Source organism: Vulpes vulpes, chromosome 15 (assembly GCF_048418805.1).
Source record: "Vulpes vulpes isolate BD-2025 chromosome 15, VulVul3, whole genome shotgun sequence".
Lineage (NCBI taxonomy): Eukaryota > Metazoa > Chordata > Mammalia > Carnivora > Canidae > Vulpes > Vulpes vulpes.
Genome location: NC_132794.1, coordinates 47,892,552 through 47,911,789, shown reverse-complemented (window position 1 = coordinate 47,911,789; position 19,238 = coordinate 47,892,552). Strand labels below are relative to the sequence as shown.

The window sequence follows — 19,238 nt, the reverse complement described above, 5'->3', positions numbered from 1 at the left end:
TAATTGTATGTTTGTACGTAGATAAATCTTGTAGTCCAAACCTGCTCTCTGTGTTTTGGCATGACCTTTGTTCCTAGAAGGTATTTAGTAAATAAATATTTATTGTGTGAATGAGTGACAGTGGGACCTACTGGTTTAGTTGTAATTCTGGCTTTTGTTAAAAGGACGAAGGATGTCAAGGGAAACTGAAACAACTCTGTCATCAGAGCTATGTTGCCATTCATTAAAAAATGCTTTAATTCCAGCATGTCTTCATAGATTGATCCTAAGTTTACCTTAATACATAGAAATCATAACCTGGGTCTTAGTCCTGACCTCAGCCTCATTTTTCTGGAACTGACTTTATTCATCTGAAAAATGAGTACTTGGGAATTGTAATCATTAGTTCCCAAATTATTGGAAGTCATGATTCCTGGGGGAATCACCAGGGAATACTGCTTTTTGTCCCTTCTGTGTGAACTAAGAATGGTTTGGCTTGTTTGAACTATGACTGTTATGTGATTACTTCCATGATAACATTTTTCTGTTATATTTGCTACATGTTTATAATTATATTGCCTATCAGTCAGTATTAGTGTGCAGCAGAAGTATATCTGCAAATTTAGATGACAGCCATGGTTTCATTTTAACATCAGAGCACCTTGGTACAATGTGTCAAGAAATGTGGATCAGGCCTGGATATCCCTTTCTAGTCCTAGACACTATTTGTTTTCAGAAATCCATCTTTTGTGACATGCCGTTTTTCTCTTTTAGAATTCCCTCTTAAAAAAAAAAAAAGAATTCCCTCTTAATATATCTTCTTCCCTTTTCTATAGGAATGACATCTTTGTGTTCCTACTAAGCACACGAGCTGGAGGACTGGGTATCAATCTCACTGCTGCAGATACAGTAAGTAATGAGAGCACAATATACCAGATATGCAAGTTTTCTACTATAAATATTGTTCAGTTGGTATTACCCTTTGCTTTGTGTCACACTTTTTATTTCTTTGCCTCGTTATGTTAAAAGACAATAGTTGCGTTTTGGTTGGAACTAGGACATTTTAGCTTTACTTTTGGACTTTTCTGTCCATTCTCTTAGAATATGTTTCTTACACATTCATTCAACAAAGATTTAGTGAATGCTATGTGTCTGAAACTGTTCCCTTTTTTTTTTTAAGATTTTATTCATTTATTTATGAGAGACACAGAGAGAAAGGCAGAGACACAGGCAGAGGGAGAAGCAGGCTCCATGCAGGGAGCCCGAGGTGGGATTTGATCCCAGGTCTCCAGGATCACGCCCTGGGCTGAAGGCGGCGCTAAACCACTGAGCCACCAGGGCTGCCCTGATACTGTTCTTAAAACAGTTGGAGTATATCAGTACATAAATTGACTTAATCTGCCTGGATTGACAATTTCTTTTTTAGGAGCCATAACTGAACAAATCAGAAATGATTGTTTTATTGCTCTTATGCTTTATTCTACCATGGGAAAAATTCCTTATTTACCCCAAATTTTAAAAGGTGTTTGGAGAGCAATGAAATTGGTAATTTAAAAAATAAAAATGGGGGACAACCTGGGTGGCTCAGCAGTTGAGCATCCGCCTTCGGCCCAGAGCATGATCCTGGAATCCTGCGATCAAGTCCCACGTCGGGCTCCCTGCATGGAGCCTGCTTCTCTCTCTGCCTGTGACTCTGCCTCTCTCTCTCTGTATGTCTCTCATGAATAAATAAATAAAACCTTAAAAAATAAAAATGGGGCACCTGCGTGGCTCAGTTCAGCGTCTGCTTTGGCTCAAGTCATGGTCCAAGGGTCCTGGGATGGAGCCCTATATCCAGCTCTCTGCTTGGTGGAGAGCCTGCTTCTCCCTCTCCCTCTGCCTACTGTTCCTCCTGCTTCTATTCTCTCTCTCTCTGTCAAATAAATAAATAAAATCTTAAAAAAAAAAAAAAAACCAAAGGCATTGTATCAAATGAGCTATCCTTTCATACCCAATCTCCTTGGAAGAATACTTAAGTTGACTGAAATGGAAAAGAGCATTCCTTTTGAATCTCAAAATTATTCCCAGTGTTCAAATATATTTAATAACAATTTCAGTGACCTTGAGACATAAGAATACATATGTGGGAAATTGTAGAAAGTATGATTCTAAAAATGTCATTTTATGTGGCTGTTGCAGTGCTTCTCTGTGAAATAGCATGAAAATTCCCAGAAATGGGAGGAGGATGCAAGCCCTGGAGAGTTATGGAGAAATGAGGTACAAGGGAGAAGAGGCCTGAATAGACTCACAAGCTGCAGAGCTAGAACTAGAGCCTAGTCTCCACTCCAAGGCTGTGTCCACTGTCTCCTTACTAACTACTGTACCTAGAGCTTCAGTACAAGAAAGAAGAGCAGATTCTATAATGTCTAAGTAGCATATCAACCACAGGACTCAGCTGTTACCTTCTTTGGCATGTAAAGTTCATCATCCAGTTAACCAGGTTTGGACAAGGCTCCAGGGCCTGAGGACTGCTGGAAGCCTAACTGGGTAGATGTTGGATCTAACATGTACATCATCAGCTTCCGGCTTCTTTAAGGGCAGGTTGTAATGGGTGTTAAGTGTGTTCTTGTAAGTTCTCTGACATGGTGGTTCACTTCATATCACATCAGATAGCAGAAATCTGGCTTTCTTTACTTCTTAGTTCTCGGCTCTATTTTTTTTTTAAGTATCTCATACAGTCCTAACTTAGTCATACTCTCAATGTGAGTACCAGAGTCGTCACTTTCTCTTTTTTACTCCAGTTGCAGCTCCTAGCCCCATATTTATTCTCTTGGTTTATTTATGCCCTCTTTATTAACCATGCCACTCCCTTTGCCTAAAACTCTCAGGGAATCTCCATCATCTTACAAGATAAAAGATAAGCTCCTTTACATGGCATACAAGGCTTTCATTTTGTGGTATTTATCCTTTCCAGTCTAATCACCAGATTTCTCCCACCTTCCAAAATTTATGTTCCAGAAATAATGATTGACTTTTTGTGCCTGAACATACCATACTGTATTACACTGTTGCATGAACTGTTTGTTCAGCGCCTCTTTCACCTGGTAAACTTCTCTCTGTTCTTCAAAACCCCATTCATGATCAGGGGTTGTTTTATATGTGCTAGTGTAGCTTCTCTGATAAAGTGACGCTTGAGCCAAGATCTGAAGAAAGTGAGGAAGCAAGCCAAGCATATATCAGGCATAAAGAAGAGCATTCCAGGCAGAAGAGATAAATGCAAAGCCCTGAGGCGAGAACATGCTTGGCATGATCAGGCCATAGAAAGCAGCCCTTTGTAGATGGAATAGAAAGGATGAGGGGGAGAAGTTGTCAGATAAGTGTTGTGAAACAGATGAGATGGGAGGCCACTGGAAGAATTGGAACAGAGTAATATGATTTGGCTTGGGTTTTAGATGTGTCCCTCTGGCTTTGGGGGAATGAGATGGGAAGATCTACAGGGAGAAAGGTAGAAGCAGAAAGTTCAGTTAGGAGTTAGATGCACAAAACCACACAAAAAAAGGGGGGGGTGGGGAGTTAGACACAACGTGATGGTGATTTGGACAAGGGTTGAAGCAATGGATGTGGGGAGAAATAATAGGAATTTGCATGTAATTAGGAGGCATGGTGCAGCCCTGGTGGCTCAGCGGTTTAGTGCCGCCTTCAGCCCAGGGTGTGATCCTGGAGACCTGGGATTGAGTCCCACATTGGGCTCCCTGCATGGAGCCTGCTTCTCCCTCTGCCTGTGTCTCTGCCTCTCTCTCTCTCTCTCTGTCTCTTGTGAATAAATAAATAGGAAATCTTTTTTTTTTTTTTTAATTAGGCATGGGAGGTAGGATTTGCTACTACATTAGATGTGGGAAGTGTAGGAGGTGTCAAAACTTCAAGGTGTTTGACCTAGGCAGCTGCAATGATGGAGACATCAGTTACCAATTAAGGGGAAGATACAGAAAGGAATGGATTTGAGAGAAATCAGGAGTTTGGTTTGGGGTGTATTCAGTTCAGGATTCTTAGTAAACACTTAAGGGGGTCACCCAGGCTGCAGGGTCTGGAGTTCAGCAGAAAAATTGAGTCCAGGGACACTTGGGTGGCTCAGTTGATTGAGCATCCAACTCTTCATTTCATTATGGCTCAGGTCATAATCTCAGCTCTTGAGATCGGGCTCCATTTTGAGCAATGAAGCCTGCTTGAAAATCTCCCTCTGCCCCTCCTTTCCACCGCTACTCACGCACACATGCATGCATCCTCTCTCTAAAAAAGAAAAAAAAGATTGAAGCTGAAGATGTACTCTTGGAATCATTAGGTCCTAGATATTTAAGGCCATGAGGCTGGGTAAAGTTACCTGGGAAGTCTAGCATAAATTCATGTGATTAAAATGTATTTCTCTTCTCAGTCTGCCTATCTCAGGTTTTATCTGTGGTTTTTTAAGGAAAAGTTTTTGGGGCACCTGGGTGGCTCAGTGTTTTGAACTTCCAACTCTGGTTTTCAACTCAGGTCATGATCTCGAGGTCTGCTCAAGGCGAGTGGGGTCCATGTCTCTCTCTTCTGCCTTCTCCCTTTGTTCATGCATACTCTCTCTCTCAAATAAGTAAGTCTTGGAGGAAAAAAAAAGGCATGGTTCTAGCCATTTATTTACATGGCAAAAAAAAAAACAAAAACAAAAAAAACACAGATTTGAGTGAGGAGATCCTGAATTCTGCTTCCAGTGTACACATAATTTGCCCGGTGGAGGTTAGGAGTTCCTGCCACCCACAAAGAACCCAAGTAGGCCTAACCCATAGCTAGAGAAGTTGAAGTAGGAATTCCTTTTCATCCTAGGGGCTAGAGAGAAAGGCTGAATATTCTGAGTTCTTAGTTCCAAAATAATTTACATTTAATTTTGAGGGGAAAGCTTGGGGAATCACTTGTAAATTAGAACCTCCTGGAATACTTCTCAGTAAACTGAGACCACAAGACTGAGTTTCTAGCTTCTTTTGTGTGAAGTTAAAGTGCGTGTGTGTGTGTGTGTGTGTGTGTGTGTGTGTGTGTGTGTGTGTGTTTAGAGAACAATAGGCTTAACTGCTTGCCTGGCATTCTTCCTTTGTCCTGAGATTTATTTAGCTTTGGAAGATTCCCCAGAACCATTTATGGACAAGGAAGAGGTTAGTCAGCCTAAATGTCAGGAAAAACTTAATGTCTTATGATTGAAAATGCATATATAGACGTATATTTGTAAACAGTGGACTCTGGCCCACTCTGTTAGTAAAAACATGATTTTACCATGTGATTAATGGCCTTGTACTGCCTGGTTTTGTTTTTGTATATTCTTCCTAAAGTAGGGAATTTGTGCATTTGACTGTGTTTAGTGAGGGGTTATTACAAACTGCACTGTTTTGTCCCTGTGTCAGACCTGTACTAAATACTCAAATGTAGAGAGAGGAGGAGCTTTTTTCTCTCTTGGTAGAAGTGTGATCCTATGTGTCCCCTGAGACCACATGGGACAGACAGTTCAGCCCTCCCAAGGAACTGAGGTTCCACTCATTCTCTTGAAGGCGAGTTTTACCCTCCAAGTATTGGTCCACCTTTTTCCAGTTGTTCCTCTCAAAATTTTCCTGTTTCGTAGTTCACTCCCTCATCCCATGAAGCTCCTTCTCAGTGACCTGTAAAGCCGGAGGCCTCCACCCCCTCTTAGCTCTCACCTCCCTCTTCCCCCCATGGCTGTCCAGCTTGGCATGTACAACTTCATGAAGGTGCTATTAATATATTTCCCCTTAGTCATTGCTGGGCTGTGCTTTGTGGCCATGCATTGACTTGCTTTAATCTTTCCTGGCTAAGTTAGTTGTTCTTATCCTTTAATTGTTATTTGTTTTTCTCTAGAATGTCTCACTGAGCTCCATAAACCTGATTACCAAATCTCAGTGTCATTTTTTTCCCACCATGGTGGGCATTGTCTCCCGTTGCACTCTCCTCACTGCCCCCAGTTCATGTCCTGGTTGATTTCAGTGTTCATTTCATTGTCAGGTTAGATAATAACCATCTGTCTGGCTTGGTTTTTAGTTCTCTCATTCTTGTTGTAACTTACTAGCTTATACATATCCATACTCTTTTTTTTTTCCCCCCGGATACATAGTTTTCTTAATAGAATCTTATTTTATTCTAGTCCTCACAAATTCCCCACCTCTTTTAACCCACTTAAATGATAATTAGCCACTAAATATGGGGGTTGTCTTGAAGTTAAATTGCAGACCTGTCTCCTTAGCTGTAATTTACCTTTTATGAGCTAAAAAAAAAAAAAAAGAAAGAAACCAAGTTGAATCAGGTCTGGTTGCCATTGAGTCTTCCAGGAAAAAATGTAAATGTTAAGGAAGCACCCATGAGATGATTCATAATATAGAACTTCCCATTACAAATTCCTACTGAACCATTGCCTCAGGCTTAGGTAACTAACTAAAGGTAATATCTTTTAGATGGGACATCAGCTGTCATTTTCTAGTAGTAGTCATTTTAGGTGTGTTGGGTAAGTAGTGTTTCTCCCCAGTCCAATTGGAGGCCTCCTTTTCATTAACTCTGTCTTCCCATCCTGTTCTCTCTGAAAGTTCAAAGTAGATTTTCTAGAATTTTGCATATCCTATTGAATCTCCAAAATATCCTATGGTCAGATTTGCTCTGCTCCTCTACAAATGGCAAACATTGTGTACTTCAAAATCCTAAATCTGTGGACCACTATGGATTAGCAGTAAGTTTTCCCAGTGACTTTTTTTTTCTTTGGGAGGCAGTTGGTAATTTTCTCCCCAAGGATTCTGACTGATGCTAAAAATTGTGGGATTATACCTCACATAAAAGCAAGACAAAAGGAGCAGCATAAGAAAGAGCCAGTGGGGGGTTTACTGTTATAGACAAGAATGTTGAAAATGCAGATGCCTTTTATCCATCTTCACTCAAAGTCTGAATTCTGCAGAGAATAAAATTGTGTCCAATTTTAAATGAAAGAACAAATAAATTACTTTGGAGTGAATCACTCAGTTTACATTTTTGGCTTGATCTAGTGATGATCAGTCCCCCTAGAGATTCTAGTATCAATTGACTAGTATTTGTGGAATTCTGCTTTGTAGGTATGGATGCTGTCTATCCTTCAATATGACTAGATAGGGAGATTTTTTTTTTTTTAGATTTTTTATTTATTTATTAGAGACAGGCAGAGGGAGAAGCAGGCTCCATGCAGGGCACCTGATGTGGGACTCGATCCTGGGTCTCCAGGATCATGCCCTGGGCTGAAGGCGGCGCTAAACTGCTGAGCCACCCAGGCTGCCCTAGATAGGGAGATTTTTAAAATAATACACATGAATTAACTGGACACCCATAGAAGATAGTCTGTGATTAAGTGAGAACTTCGACCAGGATAGGCAAGGTATTGTTAATAGTGCAGGTTATGGAGGGAGACTGTTAGGACTGTGAGCTTAAGCCAGTCTCTTCCTGATTGGTAAAATAAAGGAAATACACAAGGTTTTTGAGAAAATTTAGTGAGATATTTATGCACAGTAGTGCCAGATACATTGTAAGTGCTGAACAGATTTTAACCATTATTATTTCTAGGAAGAAACCATGAGGAATAGGGGAAAGGGACATTGTTAGAGGCAGGAGAAATCAGGGAGGCCTTCCTGAAAATGGGAAGCTTGAATTGAACCATAAAGGACCAACAGAGAAAAATTGAGGGACTCCAGGTCAGAAAAACAGCTTGAGCAAAAAGCGGTGCAGACAAAACATGAGTGAGGAGCCCTGAGGAGACTTATCTGAGAAAAGGGAAGGGGCATGTTTATTATAGAAAAGAATAGAAATAAAGTTGGCCCAGTATAGCAGGGCCTGATTATTGAGGGGAATTTGGACTTGGTGTGTTACCACATTAACTGGCAGGGAGATGGAGTGGCCTACAGCAGTACCCCAAGTACACTGAAGAAGAGAAGGACTGATCTCTAAAAAGCCTGCTGGTCTGACAGAGCAAGCTAGGCGTAGGTGATGAGGCTCAGTGCAGGACAGAGACAGTGGGACTGTAAAAAGAGATTCATTTCTGAAGCAGCAGTGGCTGGATTTGGTGACTTGCTTGAATATGAATGAGGACAGAGAGAGATGAGCACCATTTGGAACTAGTTTTCTTTCAAGAAGTCCCCTATATTCTATGGCAGCCTCAGGGCTGAGGACCCAGGAATCTGTTGACCATAGGATCACTTGTGGGGTAGAGAAGAGGAGAGTACATTGTTGTTTATGTTTGTTGTTTAACAAACTAAAAGTAGCTTCCAGGAGGCCCTTTAGCACTTCTTTGCTGAATTTAAGGAATAGAAAATATGGGCCGGAGAATACTGGGAAAGCCATTCCTCTCCCTTAGCAAAGTAGGCTGTGTGAAAGAGAAGGCTTTCAAGGGATGCCTGGTTGGCTCAGTTGGAAGAGCATGTAACTTTTTGTTTTTTAAGATTTTATTTATTTATTCATAGACACACAGAGAGAGAAGCAGAGACACAGGGAGAGGGAGAAGCAGGCTCCATGCAGGGAGCCCGACATGGGACTCGATCCCGGTTCTCCAGGATCACACCCCAGGCTGCAGGCGGCGCCAAACCGCTGCACCACCGGGGCTGCCCAGCATGTAACTTTTGATGTTGGGGTTGTGAGTTTGAGTCTCACGTTGGGGGTAGAGATTGATTGATTGAATAAATAAATAAATAAATAAATAAATAAATAAATAAATAATAAAATCTTTAAAAAGAGAGAGAGAGAGAGAGAAAAGGCTTGGCTTATATCCCCCACTTTGTAGGCCTACCACTTACTTAGGCTCTCTGACCTTGGATAAATTCTGTAATTCCTATGTGCCTCACTTTCCTCACCTATAAAATGGGCGTCTTAATAGTACCTAAATCATAATGACTGTGGGATTTAAGTGAGTTCATACACTAGAGCAACTAGAACAGTGACTGGCAAATAGTAAGCACTAAGGGTTAACTATTAATATTATTGCTGTTCCCTATTTTTAAATGAAAATCCTGGGGGGAAAAAGCTTAGGGTATGTGTTTTTTGCCCAGGGCAATGAAGGAATGGCTTGGATTTTATGAGAGGGTATCTGCTCGTCTTAATATTCTAGGAAAAAATCTGACATCAAACTACAAATAACAGGTGGCCAGGTTACCTTCAGAATTCCTGGTTTTGCTGTAAGAGTGTCTCAGTCTTTGCTGTATTCTTGTCCTGCCTGTACAGGTGATTTTTTATGATAGCGACTGGAACCCCACTGTGGACCAGCAGGCCATGGACAGGGCCCACCGTTTGGGGCAGACAAAGCAGGTTACTGTATACCGGCTCATCTGTAAAGGCACCATTGAAGAACGCATTCTACAACGAGCCAAGGAGAAGAGTGAGGTAAGTGCCAGGCAGAGGAAGTACTATAGAGGAGAAACTGGAAAGTCCAACCACATTTACTGGGCTAAGACTCTTGCCTTCCATGGATCAAGAAGGGGTGAAAACTTCTTCTGAATAGAAAATAAAATCAAGTCCTATACTGCCCTGGCTGTTCATTCTTCACTCCTTTTCTATCTGAATGGTGTCTACAGCCTAGATTGGGCTGTCGTTCATGTGGGGCTCAATACCAGTCATGGCTCTCCTATTTCACATACTTTCCATTTCAGGGGAAGAGGGAATGACATTTGAGCTCTCATCCTAGTACTCTTGATTTGATAGCCTCTAAGCTGTATGGCAGATTTTCTGGTTTCCAAAGAACTGATTATTTGGGGGTTTGTTCTTTTAATCTTGATTTCAGTATTATTGGATATTCTAGCTATCAATTAGCAGTTACAAGTAAAAGTAGTTCTCATTATTCTTTCTGTTGGACAAATAATTGGATGAGCCAGTGAGATGATTGAGGAGAAATAGGGAATCAAGGTGCCAGAGGAGCAGACTGGGAAAAATATTTCCTTCTTTCTGGATATTAGCCATAAGGAAATGGTTCTTTGGTGGTGATGTTTTGATCTGCTTCGTGTAGATTCAGCGGATGGTGATTTCTGGTGGAAACTTCAAACCAGATACCTTGAAACCCAAAGAAGTGGTTAGTCTTCTTCTAGATGATGAAGAACTGGAGAAGAAATGTATGTACTCTAAACTTCTTACTAAAGCTCTCTCCTCCCTACAAAAGATTTTTATCTGGCCCCACCCCTTTAAAAATGATAGGGGCCCTGGGCTACGTGCCAGCAAGCCAAAGACCATATTTGGGGAAAAACATTTTTATGTTAATAACCATGGCTCAGTGAGCGTCTGCCTTTGGCTCAGGTTTTTATCCCGGGATTCTGGGATCAACTCCCTCATTGGATCCCCACAGAGAGCCTGCTTTTCCCTCTGCCTATGTCTCTGCCCTCTCTGTCATGAATAAATAAAAATAAAATCTTTAAAAAATAAAGGGGGGAACGCCCAGTGGCTCAGTGGTTGAGCATCTGTCTTCGGCTCAGGGCATGATCCTGGGGTCCCGGATCGAGTCCCGCATTGGGCTCCCTACAAGGAGCCCACTTCTCCCTCTGCCTATGTCTCTGGCTCTCTCTCTCTCTCTCTCTCTCTCTGTCTGATGAATAAATAAAATCTTTAAAAAAAAAAAAAAAAGAATGTGTTAAAGAGTAGAAGGTTAAACTCCAGTGTATTTTAAAAGTACTGTGACTTTAAATAAATTTGCCACAGGGAAGCTATAACCCTAGAGTCCTCGGCAGTAATGAATTTACATTGTTCTGCTCAAAGAAGTGTTTTTATGGAGAGGTTGGAGAAACACACTGTTGTAGCACTTGTCCCATGAGTTGCTGGTTTTTGAGAATAATTGGTTTCAGAATGACCTTGTGAGCCCCAGAGGATGTCATAGCATAACATCAGGAAATATGATGAAGGTCCTTTCTCACAGTGATCATATTTGCCACCACCTTCTAAAACCCTTTCAGGAGTCTACAACCATACTTGATTTGTGCAGTGCAGAGATATTAAAAGGCTGAAAAGAAAAGGGAAAGAATACAGGCAAGGAACAGGCCATGACAGTTAAACTGAATGATGGTTTGAACCAGAAACTGTTAAGAATCCAAGAACTTTCTTCCCTCTCCAAGTTAAAAAACCACCAGTATCTGCCTTAGACAGAAGTCCTACCCTAGAACATAAATATCAGAGGGTTCAGCCACCTTAATTTCAGAGAGTGAGCATTATGATTACCACTAGTACTTCATCAGATCTTTCTTTTCTTTAATTTTCTTGATAGTGAGACTGCGGCAAGAAGAGAAACGGCAGCAGGAGGAAACCAACCGAGTCAAAGAGCGCAAGCGCAAGCGGGAAAAGTATGCAGAGAAGGTATCTCAAGCTTTGGGTGCCCAACAGAGACCAACGGGGGGGGGCGGGGCTGTGTTTATAAGAAAGTCTTTGGGTACATGGCTTGTCATCTTGGTTACTGGTTGATACCCTGCTCCGGCTGTCTGTGGTAAGTAACAGTTCTATACTGAATGACATTTGATCAGGAGAAATGCAGCCTTGGTAGACCAATAGTCCCTACATAGACCTACCCTGTCTGTGATCCCACGTGATTATGGAAACCATTTGTCAGGGTTGTTGCAAAGTACAAGGCTAAATGTGAATAAGATGGATCTCACATTATCAGATTTGTAAGATTCCATAGAATCTGAGAAAGGGCCTAAGAGATCATTATATCCAATCCTACCTTAATTCTGCTACTATTCCATTCAATGTGTGTACTCTATCATTGGAAAAAGAAATCACTGGCCACTCTGCTCATCTCTTTTTCTCTATACCAAAGATTTCAGCTGTTTTTTGTCTCCCATCTGACATTTCCCACATGATCTCACCAGGTCAGCTGCAAAGTGGGATGTAGTTCCCCTTACATCTCTCCCTATCTTGTTGTTTCTACCAGAGTTTGATTTTAGCGATCCATACTCCTGGTCCTTATTGACAATAAATCAAAGTGAGGCCTTCAGGATTTTTTTTGTTTTAGGAGTCAGCCCATTGGTTCTGACTGGGTTCTCAGACCTAACACTGAAGGATTGTTGGTTAGAAACCACTTTACCACCTTCAGAGAGAGTACTTCCTAATTTTTTCTGGTGGTTTTGGCCTAACTTTGGGTTGTGCTGCCCTTCCTAGCTTTATCAGCCCTCATTGGGCCCCTGGTCTTGAACAAGATAGCTACCATGAGCTTCAGGCATGTTGATAACTCTGGATCCTCACCCAACAGTTGTCCATGCTTCATTTCTCTGGACTGTTTGGTTTGTGTGAAGCATATTGCCTGGCCACATGTTAAAATTGATTCTGTCTTAAGTGGAGGTTGACTTCTCTTCCCCTTCTCCAAGCTTGTACTGGGCCTCATGTCCCTTGTCCCTTTGGCCATATGACCTTATTATGGTCAGCAGCCTAGGAACTTGTCTATATTATTTGGTCATCTTCCAGTAGATACACCAACTCTTCCTTTTATAAAATTCACCCCCTCTGCTAAGTAGAACTATCTCTAACCTGAAGGATGCTCTGATATTCACTATATTTATATAAAGTTGAAAAATCCAGGAACTATGACTCCACCCTCAAATCTCTAACTTACTACTTACGTACGTACTTACTACTATTTAGAATTAAAACAGTTTTATTTATTTTTAATATTTTATTTATTTATTCGTGAGAGACCCAGAGAGAGACAGAGGCAGAGAGAGAAGCAGGCTCCATGCAAGGAACCTGATGCGGGACTCGATTCCGGGACTCCGGGATCATGCCCTGAGCCAAAGGCAGATGTTCAACCACTGAGCCACCCAGGTTTCCCTTAAAATAGCTTTAATATTCAGAAACAACATCAAAAAAAGAAAAGGTGGCTTTCTAATATGGGACGTTGTAGGGTTTACTAAGTTTGCATCAGAATCCATCCCTAGGGCAGCCCCGGTGGCCCAGCGGTTTAGTGCTGCCTTTGGCCCAGGGTATGATCCTGGAGACCCAGGATCAAGTCCCACGTCAGGCTCCCTGCATGGAGCCTGCTTCTCCCTCTGCTTGTCTCTCCCTCTCTCTCTCTCTCATGAGTAAATAAATAAAATCTTAAAAAAAAAAAAGAATCCATCCCTTTTCTGAGTAAAGAAGTTTCAGAAAAATACCCAGTGGTAGTAGAAACTACACAAAGGTATTAAACCTAATATAGGAGTGGATACAAATGCAATTACATGCAGTGAGTGGATGTGATTCCCAGAGTTTTCTGAGCACAGTCTACAATTTCAGGGCCTTAAACTGTGACAGAGCCCTACTGAACTTGGTTCTAGACCGGCTTAATGTAGCTCAACCCATAAGCATTTACATGTAAACTGAGAAAATAATGACAAAAGCAGCCCGTTATGTCTTGGGTATGATGAGAACCTTTGTTCTCCTTATGCATATTTAAAGAGGCAGAGTAAAAACAGATGTGCAGAAAATACAGTAAAGGCACTGGGCCTCCCTCTTAGAGGGGTGAATCCGTTCCCCTCCATGAGTGCTACAGCTCAGACATGCTGGAAGCTGACTGTGCAGCTTGCCCCTCATGGGTCCAGGTCCGGCTTGGTGCAGCTCTGATCTGGTGTGACTGTTCTGCCTCTCAGCTCTGTATTACTGGAATAGAAAGTCTTCTTTAGCTGTTCCTTTCCTCCTTCCTTAGGAGTTTTTTCTTCTTAAAATAATGCTAATTGGAAAAAAAAAAAAAACCTGGAAGTTTTTAAAGAGATTTCTGTCCTCTCTTTTCCAACCCCACTTTTCTTTTGGTGCCTATCTTCATGCTTTTTCCCTCTTTTTTTATTTGTGTGTTCCCAGAAGAAAAAGGAAGATGAATTGGATGGGAAGAGGAGAAAGGAGGGTGTGAATCTAGTGATCCCATTTGTTCCCTCGGCTGATAACTCCAACCTCTCCGCTGACGGGGACGACTCCTTCATTAGCGTGGACTCAGCCATGCCCAGCCCTTTCAGTGAGGTGAGGTTCCTTTTAGATGCCTTCATGCCATCAGTGGAGAACATGTTCTAACCTTATAGCCTTTGCTTCTCCTGGAGTTCTCCTGCCTTGGGGAAGGGGGCTGCACATGGAATCCATAAGGAGAAAGGGAAATGAGGACAGGCTGGCTTCTCTGAAGCCAAAGCAGGGGATCCCACCCTCAGGAATGAAGCCAACCAGGAGAGGGAAATAGTGATGCAGCCTGAGAAGCACGTTCTCACATGGGTATGAGGGCCATGGGCTATGGGCATTAGGAATGGTGGTGATCTTAACCCTTCCTCCTCCAGATCTCCATCAGCAGTGAGCTACACACTGGCTCTATCCCCCCCGACGAGAGCAGCAGTGATATGCTGGTCATTGTGGATGACCCAGCCTCCTCAGCCCCCCAGTCTCGGGCCACCAACTCTCCTGCTTCCATAACGGGCTCTGTTTCAGACACCGTGAATGGTGAGTGGCTCTGTGGTCTCGTACAGTTTGGGCCTGGTCCACTGCCTCAGGAGTAGCATTGGTTTGGTGCTAGATGAAGTCCTAATTCCTTTTAAGATCATGGATTTTTTTTTCTACTGTCTGTAAAGAAGGGTGGAGGGGAGTAAAGAGGAGAATTGATAGGCTTATTCTTTCAGTAGTCCTGTCAAGTGAAAAGGAGAAAGAAATTTATAAAGATTTCAAACTTTGTTTTCTAGTCAGCACTGTCTTTCATATTTCACCTTTATTTTTGCTAGTTTTTAATTAAAATTTGCTTCTCTGGGCTTTTCCTCACTTTGTTCTTTGGGGCCCAGTGTTGCTACTATTTCTTGAGGCCCTCTAGCTTTTAAACTTGGGAGTAATTTGACTCTTCAGGGCAGGAGCTCATTGAAATACACAGGTAAATTACAGGCAGCACACCCCTGGGGTTCATTTAGCAATGAACCAGTTGAAAGAACAAATTTAGGAGTAATGGAACCACTCTTCTAGAATGAAAAGCAGCTTAAGGAGTCAGGCTGTTTGAGCTGTTCAGAATTCTTACTAACTCTGTGGCTCCCTCCCTGGGAGTCCTGAAACACCCCTAGAGCCAGTCTTCCCTGTCTGGGGAAGATTCTGTTAACATGTGAAGAGATTGACTTTTCTTTTCCCTCTTGGCCCATTTGTTCCCACAGGAATTTCCATTCAGGAAATGCCAGCCGCAGGACGTGGTCACTCAGCTCGAAGCCGAGGCCGCCCCAAAGGTTCAGGAAGCACAGCCAAAGGAGCAGGGAAAGGCCGGAGCCGGAAGTCCACTGCAGGCAGTGCTGCCGCAATGGCAGGAGCCAAAGCAGGGGCTGCAGCAGCCTCCGCCGCTGCCTATGCTGCATACGGGTACAATGTGTCTAAAGGTGCGGAGGCCCAAGGGGGCACGGGTGAGCTGCAGGCTCCATTCTGATGGGGACAGTCTGGAAGTTCTGTGGTGTGTTCTGCCCAGAGAGCAGGTAGGGCACACACTAGGCTAGGAAGCTCCTTCCCAGAGGCCACATTGGATTCTGCTTGTGTGCTGAGCACTCCTGCCCGTGCGCTTGTGACTTAGTATAGTTTCACCATCAAAGTAGAAGTAGCAATGAAAAAAGAGCTGAATTTCTGGACTGGACTACTTTAAACAATCACATCTCTTCCTGCTTAGAGAACTGATGTTTTTTTTCCAAGATATGCATTTCAGTAAATATATTTCAGTAATCCAGGCTAGCATAGTCAGTATTTACCATCACCTGTGCTGTGTGTGGAAGAGTAGAACCCATGGACCCCACTCTGGAGTGTGTAATAGAAGTGAGAAGGGGGAGCTGTCAGTATTCGTATACTGAATGACAGAAGAGGGGAGGCCTTAATTGGAGGCCTTAATTGTAGCTGTAGCTCAGCAGACAGAGAAACCATGGACCTGAAGATAAAGTAATTCAGGCTATAATTCAGAAAGAAGGAGAAGGATGACAAAGGATTGGGTATATCTGGGGGTCACCAAGCAGGTCGGTCAGGCTATGCTCTAGAGGAGTAGTAGGAGTCAAGAATGGAAAGACATGGCAGGACCTGATGGACGAGAGCTTATCAGGTGTGTGATGAGGGGCTCTGGAAAGTTTGAGAGGGGAGGTGGCTGTGAGCATGACATGTGGAGGATGATTATAAGCGTAGCCTGTAGGAGAACTGCGAGTGGTAGGAAGGGGAGCACCATTTACTGATCTCTTTCCACAATGACAGCCTGGGCTTGGTATTTAGCTGATAGTGGTGTGTAGCAGGTATGCTCATTACTGGATAGAAAGTGTTTAGTAAGTGTTAGTCCCTCTCCCCTTCTCCTGTGGCAGGAATCTTGGCTTTCATTTATTCATTCAACAAATATGAGGTATAATAGCTGTGTACAGGCTTTCTTAACCTTTAGTCAGCTCTTCACATCCTTGAAAAACAATCACACCAGCAGTCAAGGCTGCTGTGGCAGGGTCTCGCCCGAGGACAGGCAGAGCAAGACACCCATCAGACTTTCTCCTGGAAATCTGGTCTAAGAAGGGGCAGGAGGAGTGAAGGAGGCAACAGGGGCAGAGTGTCACAAGAAAAATCCACGATGCTTGGTAACTGGGAATGGAAAAGCCAGGGAAGGCACTGATTCAGAGATGGGAAGAGACGGTTTGTGCCCACTAAGCGGTTAGTATGTTTCTTCAGGAAAGTCAAACCAGTCTGCAAGAAACAGTTGAAGCATATTAGACAGTGTTTATCAGGTATCAGTGGATTTGGCTCTTACAAAGAAGAAAGAGTTGTTACCCTGGGAGCCATTACTATGGAGCAGTTTGAACTGGATCTTTGACACAGCAGAGCTTGGGGAATAGAGGACATCTTGTGAAGTGAAGGAGGAGGTAGCTGGGACATCTGGGTGTCTCAGCCATTGAGCATCTGCCTTTGGCTCAGGACATGATCCCTGGGTCTGGGGATCAAGTTCCACATCGGGCTCCCTGCAGGGAGCCTGCTTCTCCCTCTGACTGTGTCTCTCCCTCTCTCTGTCTCTCATGAATAAATAAATAAAATCTTAAATTAAAAAAAAAAAAAGGAGGTAGCTAATCACAAGTGGTGTCTTAAGAAGGAAGAAGGAACACGTAAGAATATACATTAGTGCCTAAGAAGATACACACCATCCTGCAGCCATGGCTTCCCCATGTTATATATAACAGTGGTGCTCTGTCCTTGAGTACCAGCATGACATCTTTCTCCTTGTGGCTGAGGTGATGGGAAGAAGGCTGGGTAGGTATCATTTTTCCCTGAAAAACACATCCCTCTTACAGAAAAGACAGTTGACAAGGGAACAAGCAAATGTACTAAGATGAGGTTGGCAAGGAGTGGGAGGGTTTCCCCACAACCTCTCCTCCAGCCCAGACTCCAGTAACCAAGGTCAGGCATTGGGGTGACTCAGACAGGCCTGATGCTTATACTCTTCTCTTTCTCCAAACCAACAGGAATCTCTGCCAGCAGTCCTCTGCAGACGTCTCTTGTTCGGCCTGCTGGCCTTGCTGACTTTGGACCTTCAAGCGCCTCTTCTCCCTTGAGTTCCCCTTTGAGCAAAGGAAATAATGTTCCTGGGACTCCCAAGAGCCTCCACTTGACCAGCAGCCTAGCCCCAGACTCCCTGGTCCGAAAACAGGGAAAAGGCACCAACCCCTCTGGAGGACGATAACCACCTGGACCCTCTAGCTTCCTTCAACCAAACCAGGGGCTAGTGTCCTGGCCTACAAATGGTCTTTGGATGGCTTGCCCAGTGCAGCATCTTACATCCCATGTCAGAGGGCTGAGATGACCAGTTGCAGCAAGGGAAGGACAAGCAGGTGGTCGGTGTGAGCACTTTTTTCACCTGTGTCTCAAGAGGAATGCTTTGGGGGACCTATTAGGAAGAAGGCCCAAGAACAGAGATCAGCCTTGCAGCATCTCAAGTGAGCTTGACAGCCACATCTTAAACCTCGCACTGGGAAAGGGGCTGACAGAGACCCCCCCTTTAGATGCTCAGGCACACAGTCTCCATCCCCATTCTACTCTTGGGCTCTGGCCATGTCCCTTGCAGAAGTTCTGCAAGTGCTGTGGAGAACTTTCCACGGTGGAGACATCTCTTTAGGGCTGTGATTTCCTGTAGAGCTAGGAAGGGAGGAAATCATGTATCTGGCATCCTCGGTCTTTGGGCAGCTCCCCAAGTCTCCAGACCCCATTTGCCAGAGTATCAGCACTGAAGAGATCAGTGAGCGCGAGAAGGTTAGTGGCTTGTGAGGGTGACAGAGGCTAGAGGAGGTATGCCTGGAGGCACTTGTTTTCCCAGCATTTCCTCCCCTGTCCTGCATGGTTCACGCCAGAGAACCTTCAGGTCCCACCAGCAACCATAGCAGCAAGCTTCCACCCCGGGACTCCCAGAAGCCAGTTAAGAGACCAGGAGCCACCTCAATCAGCAGGACATCCTCACTGCCCCTCTTGCAGACTCCCCTTGCCCTTCCTGAATGCACAGTCTCCCCACCCCTGCCCTTCGGCCCCCTGCTTGGCTGTATGCACTGTCTGTATTGCACTGAGAAAGGAAGGGAAGCAGAAGTGAGGCAGAGAGGATGGAGAAAGGGGAAAGCTCAGCACCGACCCTCCCAGCCCCAGCACCACCCGCCTGAGCTTGCTTCCCCACCCCCGAGAGAGGCACAGGGTGGTGGTTGCATGGGAGGTGTGTCTACCTGCCCCCAGCCTGATGTCCCTGGTGGAGCAGGTGCTTCTGGGCAGGCCAGCCTCTAATTTGCACACCTGAAAATCGCGGAATTGAGTTTAGACAGATTGATTTTTAAAACTTTTTTTTTTTTTTTTTGGAGTAGGGGTGGTAGGGGAATCATTTAATTTAAATCATTAAGATTCCTCTGCCCAAACCCAGACTCTTGTGTACAGATGCTATTTAGAGGGAATCAGAAAAATGCCAAGCCTTTTTTCTCTTTGAATGTGCTGTCTATTTTTATAACTGAACTTGTACATATGTATAAAGAGAGACACATCTTTCTTTTACTAACTGGAGAAAAGAATCTTAAATAAAATGGAGTGAGATAATTTTATGTAAATCAGGGTGTCTGTGGTCTTTGCAGCTGCCTCTCGGGGAACATAGTAGGGTTCTTACAGGAATGTGGCAGGGTAAAGTGGAAACAGCCCCCACATCATTCCTGTGGTGAGTGGACCAGTCGTCACTGGGACAAGGAGCACTCTGTGGGCATTTCCTTGGTGGCATTTTTAATTGGGTTTAGGAATTTGCCTGTAGCCATCAGAGAAGAGATCTGACC

General features: G+C 43.6%; 1 protein-coding gene across 1 annotated transcript in view; it reads left to right on the top strand.

Annotated features, from left to right (window-relative positions):
- INO80 (INO80 complex ATPase subunit) overlaps nt 1–19,022 on the top strand; it is a 129,559-nt gene extending 110,537 nt beyond the window's left edge. Inside the window, exons 29-36 of the mRNA XM_025998496.2 lie at nt 816–888; nt 9,214–9,372; nt 9,992–10,094; nt 11,234–11,322; nt 13,795–13,950; nt 14,256–14,415; nt 15,105–15,320; nt 17,409–19,022. Of these exons, the coding sequence (XP_025854281.1) occupies nt 816–888; nt 9,214–9,372; nt 9,992–10,094; nt 11,234–11,322; nt 13,795–13,950; nt 14,256–14,415; nt 15,105–15,320; nt 17,409–17,626 (1,174 nt within the window). The 3' untranslated portion in view covers nt 17,627–19,022. The remainder of the gene's footprint in view (nt 1–815; nt 889–9,213; nt 9,373–9,991; nt 10,095–11,233; nt 11,323–13,794; nt 13,951–14,255; nt 14,416–15,104; nt 15,321–17,408) is intronic.
- The last annotated feature ends 216 nt before the right edge of the window (nt 19,023–19,238 follow it).